At 38.9% G+C, this 10,779-nt stretch overlaps 1 protein-coding gene across 1 annotated transcript; it reads left to right on the top strand.

The window, feature by feature from the left end:
- The first annotated feature begins 473 nt into the window (after positions 1 to 473).
- On the top strand, positions 474 to 5,136 carry LOC140577620 (uncharacterized). Its single transcript, XM_072717063.1, has 6 exons — positions 474 to 536; positions 706 to 1,053; positions 2,857 to 3,207; positions 3,529 to 3,648; positions 4,429 to 4,475; positions 4,631 to 5,136. The coding sequence occupies exons 1-6, from the start codon at positions 503 to 505 to the stop codon at positions 4,754 to 4,756; spliced, it is 1,026 nt and encodes a 341-aa protein (XP_072573164.1). The 5' UTR covers positions 474 to 502; the 3' UTR covers positions 4,757 to 5,136.
- Positions 5,137 to 10,779: the final 5,643 nt, after the last annotated feature.

Raw genomic sequence — 10,779 nt, 5'->3', positions numbered from 1 at the left:
TTGCTCTAAATGCAAATGTGTAAATGTAAGCAGTAAAGCTACAATTTAAACTCTGCATGGTGGAAAGAACACAAACTCTCTTTTGAGTGTGATTAGAAGATCTAATGCTTTGGAAAACTTAACAACTGTATTATATGAGACTGTCTAATATTAGATTGATAACAAAAGACTGAGACTGTGCTGAGCTTGTCTGACAGAGATGATTAGCAAATGCCCTCCCACAGTGTCTCAGCACTCCGTACAAAGAACTTCATATGCTCAGTATCTGTTCCTCTTTATGTAATTGTACTAATTTTAACTGGCAGTTAAGGAGTAAATTAATACTGTAAGTGTAGGTTAGAATGCCTTTTCACTATTACTTAAATTCCTGTCTGACCAGCCAATCAGATCAGCCTGATGTGTATCTTGTACCTCTCTGTTTCCTGCCCTTTCATTCCGACCACGACCATGACCTCTCACTTAGCAGCAGAGCAGTTTATTCTAAACAAGTGGAACCACAAAGATGATCAGACTCTTTGGTCTTCTCATTTTCATTAGTAGGGTCCTAAATTGTAAATTATTTTTTGATTTTAATATTTTCATATATCTGTATGATGTGATCAGTGGAATAAGTATTTGGCCATTTAATCTTCATCATAGTTAATAGTTATTTTGCTTACTGTTATGATGTATGTCACGTTCATTTGTGTTTTTCTGTTTTTCCAGACACTGCACTGGCTGTGGATGTTGTTCAGCCCAGTCTCCTGATGAGGGTTCAGCTTGGAGACAGTGTGACCCTGACATGCTTCTGTCCAGAAGAAACAACTTTTGTTGCTTGGTTGAAGCAAGCTGTAGGTCAGAAGCCCCAGCTCATGGCGAAGGCAGTTAACTTTTTGCCTGGTGAATTTTGCAAGGAATATAAAAACATAAAACGTTACTCCTTACGGAATGCAAAGGGGAGTTTTAACCTCACTATTTCCAATGCGGAGCCGTCAGATTCTGCAGTGTATTATTGTGCTGCTGTGTTTCTTCATGAGGTCACCTTTGGGAATGGAACCTTTGTCATAATCACAGGTAAATGAGATTCCAGGTATTTTCATATTTGCTTTATTATACTGTCAGTAAGATTATTCCCTGTAAAATATTTTTGACAGTTGAGTTGTGTGATATTAAATTAGCAAAGATACCTGATTGTCTGCTTTGCTCCATTAATGTTTTTTTAAGCAACATTAAACAAAAATCATATATTATTATTATTATTATTATTATTATTATACAGTTTGTTACATTTTGCTTGCTGTCAGTAATCTTCAGCCAAAAGCCTAACCTTCTCTTTATACAGATGTTAATGTTACACATTGCAGCCTCTTTAAAACAAATGTAATAAAAAATGTTTGAGTTGAATTATTTTTAACATTATTTGTCTCAGCAAACAGTGTATATTTGCTCAGAAAAGAACATGATTTAACATAAGAATCAGGGATGTGCACCATTCAGAAATGAATTGAGAATGGCCCTTAAATTTCAGTTCATTTTGTTAATCTCAATTAAATTTGAATTGTGGTTGAAAACAGCATGTGGCATTGCAATTCATATTTGAATTTAAGGAAGTAGAATGAAAAATGATTTGGATTCAAATAAGTTCATATATGTACTGTAGATGTAGCTTTTAACTATACAGTCTATCATTTAAATATGAATTACATATAAACACATTAACATTTTATGTATCATTGTTATAAAAATGAAATCTTATTCAGAATGAAAAAATGCAACATTTGAAGTGTCAACTAAAATAATAATTGAACTGTCATTTTGTGTACCATGGTGGATCTGCTCATAGGAAAAGCCGAGTGTCTCTTCTCAAAAGTTAGTGTTGGCTGCAGTGACTGCAGTTTCTAACCTAAGAAACGTGCCAAACTCTTTTACTGCGTCAAAAGTCAAACTAGTCCCTATTCCTGTCATGAAAGCTTCACATAATGTCAGTGTTACCTGAGCCAACCATGTTTATCAGAGGATGCCAACCCTTTGGCTGCAGCTTCCTCTGCACATGCTGAGAGAGTCTTCAGTGTAGCAGGAAACGATTTCAGGCCAGAACATTGCAAATTAAATTGTAAATCCTTTGCAGATATTATGCTGACTAAATAAAATAATAATGAAAAATTAGACGTTTATTGGAATAAAGCATAATTGCATTTGCCATGACATTTTGCTTTTTTGCCGTAGTGCTGTGGTGGAACGGAAAAACTTACTTTTCTACGCATAAGAAAATAAATAGGAGCAACTACATGAAACCAAGTAATTCCTTTTAAATTCCTTTTACTATGTATACTTCTTATTTAGTGTTAAAAAAAGAGACAAACTGTTAATCAGCAAACAGTAACAAGTAAAGATAATACATTTAGCTCGTGAATCAAATCATGCAGGTACTACAGCAGAATCCTCAAAAATACTAACCCACATCAATAGCTAAATCTGCAAAAACAATAAATACCTTCCTGTGGAAAACGGGCAACTTATTCCAAATGGATATTGATAAAATATAATTATGCAAATACAATGTACACTTTACACACAATTTTTTTTAAGTGAAAAGGATTAAATTATTCATCTTCCAATTCATGAATGCAATGAGGCACAATTTATAATTTCTGAATTTCGCACAATCCTGATAAGAATATATACCAATAAAGAGTAATACAATAAAAAAAGATAGAATTATTATTTTTCTCCAAGAAACTGGTGATTTTTTGGATTACTACAGGAACACCACTTTGGGTGCCAAACCTCTCCAAAATCAATAAGAATAATCTTTGAGGATCTGTATTTTCCAATTTTTCGCTCAAAGGCCTGTCATCAAAACATTTTGCTTTTCAGGTAAAGACTCCAACAGCAGGACTGTGGTACAGCAGCCTGTGTCTGACACAGTGCAGGCAGGAGACTCTGTGAACCTGCAGTGTACAATAGAGACTGGGAGCTGTGCAGGAGAACACAGTGTTTACTGGTTCAGACATGGATCAGGAGAATCCCTTCCAGGAGTCATTTACAGCCACGGAAACAGGAGTGATGAGTGTGAGAAGAGCCCTGAGGCTGGATCTCCTACACGGAGCTGTGTCTACAGCCTCCCCAAGAGGAACCTCAGCCTCTCTGATGCTGGGACTTACTACTGCGCTGTGGCCATGTGTGGGGAGATGCTGTTTGGGAACGGCACACAGCTGCATATGGATGGTAACACCCAGTGTGGAGACTATATCTGCATCCTCAAACTTTTATTTTGCTTATTCTGCTATTCAGACATTTATTTCTTATTTGAATGTAATGAATTTTCAAATTCACGTGCATTTTCAATAATTATTAATTTAATAATTATTGAAAATATTACTTAATACAAATTGTTAAAATACCGAACGTTCATGTTAAAAATTGACTACAGTACTTACAAAACAACTGCTGCAATTTCTTATAAATTTTATCTTTAAATAATGTGACTTAACCAAAGAGGAAATGTGTCTCTATATCATTATGCTGAAATCTATTTCTTTGTTATAGGCTATCAGAACCTGTGGGATCCTCTTCACTCTGTCTTGCTGATAGTTTTATCTTGCAGCATTATTCTGAACGTTGCCCTCATTTGTATAAGATGTAAAATGACCTGTACACACTGCGCAGGTACGCTGCCCGGCTTTATGCTCTCAGAAGAAGGACAAAAAAAATTGTTCAAATGACTGATTTGCTTATAACAAAACAGAATTAATACTACATAAATTTTCGCATTAAAACCACTCTTGTGGGAAACACAATATCCCTTATTAAAATCCTGCCTAATTTATTTACATATCTTTAGTATTTTGCAAAATATACTGAGATATACAACACATGTTGCAGTAAGTTGCATATCAATAACATTTATTAGTCTGCCTGGCCCTCCTGTCCCCTCCCCAGTGTGGCCCTAATGAGCCACTCCTGTTGCTCGTTGTCCACTCGTTAGTCATTGTATATGTCTGTCACTGTGCCTGTCACTGTGTCTGTCACTGTGCTCATCTTCCCAGATCTCTCTCTGACCCTGGGCCTTTCCCCTGCTTGTTCCCTGTTCTCCTGTTTGCATCCCTCATGGTCGCGGTTTGTTTTCCCCATAACTGTTAATGTTTTGCCTAATAAAGCCCCTCTCCATTCACCTTACGCCAGCCCACAAGTCCTTCCTTTCCTTGTTGTGACACTTCAAATCTCTTCAAATCTTCTTTATAGCAATTCTACTATATGTAATATATCATAACAAACAACACATATCTAAACATGCACACTGAAATTGATAGAAATCATTTTTAGGTTGATTTTGTGACAAAAAGGACTGTAAATTCCCTCCAAATTTAGGAATGTTACCCAACCACTGAATTATGAATTATATTGTGTGCAAAATATATATGTTGATGTATTATATATTTTAAACAGATCAGAAAAACAGTGATGTATCGAAAGTGGAATGGTCACATAAGCAGGTATGTAATAAATATTTCAAACAATTAATTACCAGTAACAAAAAAAACTTAAAATGATTTCCATCCTGGGATCAGCATTTTAAATGCTATTTGTGCATATAAGTAATAGCAAACCAATTTTTATCCATCCTATTCTGCCATCTTTGTCTCCACAGAGCCATGACGAGGACACACTGAATTACGCTGCCCTGAACCTTAAGAACCCAAAACCCAGGAGACAGAAGAAAGACGGGAATAATGACACTCTGTATTCTGACCTCCACTACAGAGATTATGAATAAAAATGCTTCTCATTCATGTTAGTTATACAGAGTGTTCAGGGTGTAGCTTTAATAAGGTTCAGAAGGAGAGCAGGAGAGCCAGTGCTTCTGAGACTGGATGACGGAATTTTACGGAGCACCAGTGCTGAGTTTGGTGTCAGTGTGTTTGGGGTGAATTTTTACTGGAAATACAAGTGTTCAGGCCAGACTAGGAGCTGAGGGAGGGGGAGAGGGGAGCCACAGAGATTATTTCTTCATGACATGGCGGGAATAAATTAATGTTGCGAAAAGGCTGAGTTGCTGCAATCAGTTCTTTGAAGTCACACATGCTTACTTGTCTCCCTTGTATACCATGGTGAATGGTTTGGGACAAACACACAGGGACAGATTGATGATATTAAACAGACTAAAGAAATTGAATGAAAATTATAAGTGTTCTTAAATTAATTTTTCATTTAATTATGTACTGTATATTTTTTTGGAGTAAATGCCTGTATCATTAATAATGATGTGGATGTTTTCTTTTGCTTTGCTTTGTGCGGCATGGTGATACAGTGCTTAGTGCTGCTGCCTCACAGTCAGAAGGTCCTGGGTTAGAACTCGGGGTTTGCACACTGTCCCTGTGTTTGTGTGTGGTTCTGCCGGGGGCTCCAGTTTTCTCCCACAGTCCAAAAGTGTGTGCAATAGGTTAATCGGTGAATCTAAGTTGGCCCTGTGAGTGCTTGTTCCTGTCTGCGCTCCTTGTTCCTGTGACAGGCTCTGGTCCCCCCTGTGACCTCATTTGGGATTAAGTGGTGATGGAGTTTTGTTGTCCTTTTATTTTGGACTAATTTTTTACAAAAGTACTTATCTGCTTGCATTTTACTGATGTGCAATATTACCTTCCATCTTATCTGATACCTACTATAACGTTATAAAGTGGATCGGATAGAATTAGAAATTACCCACACTGTGGATAATTCAGGGACAGAAATGCAGCTAATCTCCCTTTGCTAGGACTGTGGGTGGAAACAGGAGCACGGAGAGGAGCCTTACACAAACATAGGGGGAACATGAGAATTACACCCCCAAGCAGGGAGGTGTGAGATCACAGTTCTGTCCAACGAGCCACTGTGTGACCCGTGTTGGAAAAATTTCTGAAGGTTGTGAATGTGCCAATCCTGTTTTGATTAAGTTTACGGTTTGTAAGGGAAGAAATTAGACTAACAGAAACCATACTTCAGTTTGATTACAACATCAACTTTACAAAATATACCATCCATCCATCTTCCAGCCTCTTATCATGCCCAGGGTGGGGGGGCTGAGCCTGTCCAAGTCTGCACAGGGCACAAGGCCGGGCTCCACACAGGTAGGTTGGGGGTGCCAGTGTTTCACAGGGCGCGCATGTACACACAGTCACTGACATAAGAGTGACTACCTACTCAGCCACTGTGCTGCCCCCACAATAAGCATAATTCCCATTACTGTTCATTTAACAAGACTGCTTACTCTACAGTCTGTTTCCAACATACAATTCAAAAGCAGGGCTGGACAGTAATGAAGTACATTTACCTGAGTATTGTACTTAAGCACATTTTGCAAGGATCTCTGCTGTACTTGAATATCATTTTTTTTTAGAAACCTGTCACTTTTACTTCACTACATTTGAAAGACAAATATTGTAGTTTTTACTCCACTATATTTCCATGAAGGTTATTCTGACTCATTACTTTGAAGCACAGCTTTGATGATAGAGGACAAATTTTCTTTTCTAAAATGTGACAGAGCATATTGTGTTCGTCACAGAAGAAAAACCAATCACAGTAAACTACTCCTGCACTGCCAGTCAAGATGCTGGTGGGCAGTAATAAAGCTAGAGGTGTGTAACTGCGTTGGTCGTTCTGTTTATTTATTTTATTTCCTGAGGAAGTTGCATCTACAGCAATTCCACTGTCTGACTGATGCATGCATGCTCTCTCTCTCTCTCTCTCTCTGTCTCACACACACACACACACACACACACACACACACACACACACACAGGTTTGTAATTACATCTTTGTGGGGACTCTCCATTCATTTCTGTGGGGAAAACTCTAATCACAATATGACCACCTTAACCCCTATCCAGCCCTAAATTTAACCATAAGTAACTATACAAAATATGAGACTTTTTTACATTTTTGATTACATTCACAGATCATTGTGGGAATCTGAAAAATTGTACATTTGGTCCCCACAATGTAATATGAATATAACACACACACACACACACACACACACACACACACTGCTAGAGCTGTGTAAGAACACTACCATGCGCTTTTGTGAGGGTGGGGTGCGGGATGTTAAATAATAAGATGAAAACGACAAGGGCTCTACTTTTGTTGAGTCAGTTGTGTTTTTATAGTCATTGTGTCATATTCCACAAGCTTATTATTCTACAGGATCTACAAGTCAGTCAGTGCATTCAGGAGGGTGTTCAGGAGTCATTAGGTTTGGAAAAATGTGTTGCATTAAAAACTTTCACTTGAAATTGACAAGGAGTATCTATACTTAACTCAAGTAATGAAGTTGTGTACTTTGTCCACCACTATTCAAAACTGACATATAGGTGTAAACTGTTTTCATTTGTTTGTCTGCTGAGTGCTTCTCTGCAGTGCTGCATATGTTTCCACTGGTTAGACGCAGCACAGGAAGACTGACCCACTGACTGCACTGTGCTGGGCTCACTTTTGCAGAGAGTAAAAACCACACAGAGAGAACAATACCTACTTCATGTAAGACCCTGTTTCCTCTCTACCTTACCCAGATCATGCCTAAGAAGTAGTTGAAGTACATGGAACAGAATGTACAGCTTTCACAACAGAACTTTGGAAAAGCAAAATTATCATCAGCCCACATCTCTAACCACCACACATCCTAGGGTTCCCATTTATTAGGGTACATTTTTGTTTTATTCACATTCTTTTTATTCACACTGAAAAATTCCATCCATGAATCTTCCAGCATGTTTCCTGGTCAGAGTGACGGGGACGACATCTAAAATATCAAGTGTGATTTAAGGCCAAGACCTTGAAGGGGAGAGTCACAGTCAAGACTGAGGCTTGTTACAGCAGCAGTGGGGCACAACACAACAAACAACATCATTCTGAATGTAAAAGAAATGTATGTATATATATATATATATATATATATACACTCACCTAAAGGATTATTAGGAACACCATACTAATACGGTGTTTGACCCCCTTTCTCCTTCAGAACTGCCTTAATTCTACGTGGCATTGATTCAACAAGGTGCTGAAAGCATTCTTTAGAAATGTTGGCCCATATTGATAGGATAGCATCTTGCAGTTGATGGAGATTTGTGGGATGCACATCCAGGGCACGAAGCTCCCGTTCCACCACATCCCAAAGATGCTCTATTGGGTTGAGATCTGGTGACTGTGGGGGCCATTGTAGTACAGTGAACTCATTGTCATGTTCAAGAAACCAATTTGAAATGATTCGAGCTTTGTGACATGGTGCATTATCCTGCTGGAAGTAGCCATCAGAGGATGGGTACATGGTGGTCATAAAGGGATGGACATGGTCAGAAACAATGCTCAGGTAGGCCGTGGCATTTAAATGATGCCCAATTGGCACTAAGGGGCCTAAAGTGTGCCAAGAAAACATCCCCCACACCATTACACCACCACCACCAGCCTGCACAGTGGTAACAAGGCATGATGGATCCATGTTCTCATTCTGTTTACGCCAAATTCTGACTCTACCATTTGAATGTCTCAACAGAAATCGAGACTCATCAGACCAGGCAACATTTTTCCAGTCTTCAACTGTCCAATTTTAGTGAGCTCGTGCAAATTGTAGCCTATTTTTCCTATTTGTAGTGGAGATGAGTGGTACCCGGTGGGGTCTTCTGCTGTTGTAGCCCATCCGCCTCAAGGTTGTGCGTGTTGTGGCTTCACAAATGCTTTGCTGCATACCTCAGTTGTAACGAGTGGTTATTTCAGTCAAAGTTGCTCTTCTATCAGCTTGAATCAGTCGGCCCATTCTCCTCTGACCTCTAGCATCAACAAGGCATTTTCGCCCACAGGATGGCCGCATACTGGATGTTTTTCCCTTTGCACACCATTCTTTGTAAACCCTAGAAATGGTTGTGCGTGAAAATCCCAGTAACTGAGCAGATTGTGAAAAACTCAGACCGGCCCGTCTGGCACCAACAACCATACCACGCTCAAAATTGCTTAAATCACCTTTCTTTCTCATTCTGACATTCAGTTTGGAGTTCAGGAGATTGTCTTGACCAGGACCACACTCCTAAATGCATTGAAGCAACTTCCATGTGATTGGTTGATTAGATAATTGCATTAATGAGAAATTGAACAGGTGTTCCTAATAATCCTTTAGGTGAGTGTATATATATATATATATATATATATATATATTAGGGCTGTCAAAATTAACGGGTTAACGCGGATTAATCCATCATCATGATTAATCTGATTAAAATTTTTAACGCAGTTAACCCATCTGCAGCGCAGAATGACTCAAAATACATGAAATGTCTCTGTCAACCCATTTCGGGCAGCTTTGGTCCGTTCCATTTGCCCTCGGAACTCGTATTCCGAATCGGATTCCGAGTTTTGAAGCCGGAAGTGACGGCATGCGCAATCCCGTTTCTCGGAGATCTGAGAAATATCTCAGAGCAGCACAGAGGATCCCGAGTTCAGAATCCAAGATGGATGCGCCCTTTATCAACAGAAGGGAAAGTTGTAGTTTTATACTGTTAAAGCACTACTTCTCATTTGTGGCTCATTAAATCGGTCGCACACACCATACCGTCCAACTTATCTGTGGACGTGTTGCTACGGAGTTTTATACGTAAAGCACCGCGTGTAATGTGTTGTCAACTGATATTGCTAACAATGGCAAATAACCGGGCTAGAATTTCATGATTAGTTGGATTATTTGTCGGATTTACGGTAGTTCGGGCTAATTGTAAGTGAACGAAGATAAAGACCATTTAAACTGAGGTACCTTAAACCTGACAAGTTGTCCAGCTAAGCAAAAAATTTTGCCTTTTGATATGGGTCCATGGTATTGTACTTCTGTGGCAGATGGAATGCATCCGACTCGTGTTCAAGATGTTCAATAAACATGTTAAGTGCATATATATTCCCTTTTTTCTTGAGTCTGTTTGCTCATGCAAAATGAAATGCGATTAATATAGATTAAAAATGCATTATATTTAATCGTGATTAATCAAAATTAATCCACAGCAACCCTGTGATTAATCTGATTAAAAATTTTAATCGTTTGACAGCACTAATATATATATATATATATACATACATATACATACATACATTTCTTTTACATTCAGAATATATGGATATATATGGATATATATGGATAGGTATACATGGATATATATACACACACATATATATATCCATATATACATGTATATGGATAAGGATATATATAAAAATAAGAATATATCACATATAGCAGAATATTATAGGAATATTACAATAGGAATATTACCAAAGGAAGCTACCACACAGGGAATAATGCACTGGGTCAATGCAATGTAATATTGCACATCAGTAAATAAGGAGGAACAATATTGCAGATCAGCAGCAGATAGAAACTGTATCAGACGACAGTGAACAGGGGAAAAGTTCAATGAGCAGAGTGCAGATTATAAAGCCTGACTGCTGTGGGGCCCAATGACCTGCGGTACCGTTCCGTCACAAACGCTGGGTGTCTGAGTCTGTTACTGAAGGAGCTGCCCCGGGCCTCCATAGTCTGCTGGGGGGGTGAGAGGTGTCACATAAAATCACTGACAGCCTTGTTATCATCCTGCTCGCCCATCTACTTTACAGTGCCAAGGGGCGCCCCCCCCCCCCCCCCCCCCCCCCCAGCCGAGCCGGCCTTCTTCACCAGTTTGCTTTGTTTCCTTGGCTCCCTCTCTGTAATCCCTCCTCCCAAACAAACCGCTGCGTATAATATCACTGGTGACACTACGGTCATAAAATGTCCATAACAATGTCCTG

This window comes from Paramormyrops kingsleyae, chromosome 10 (genome assembly GCF_048594095.1).
Source record: "Paramormyrops kingsleyae isolate MSU_618 chromosome 10, PKINGS_0.4, whole genome shotgun sequence".
Taxonomy (NCBI): Eukaryota; Metazoa; Chordata; class Actinopteri; order Osteoglossiformes; family Mormyridae; genus Paramormyrops; species Paramormyrops kingsleyae.
This window is presented reverse-complemented; position numbering and strand designations above follow the sequence as displayed.

Bases quoted from the DNA above. Each gene is read 5' to 3' on its own strand.
- LOC140577620 (XM_072717063.1), top strand. From the start codon at position 503: ATGATCAGACTCTTTGGTCTTCTCATTTTCATTA. The intron at 537-705 runs GTAGGGTCCTAA...CTGTTTTTCCAG, and splicing joins TGGTCTTCTCATTTTCATTA to ACACTGCACTGGCTGTGGAT. The intron at 3,649-4,428 runs GTACGCTGCCCG...TATTTTAAACAG, and splicing joins GACCTGTACACACTGCGCAG to ATCAGAAAAACAGTGATGTA.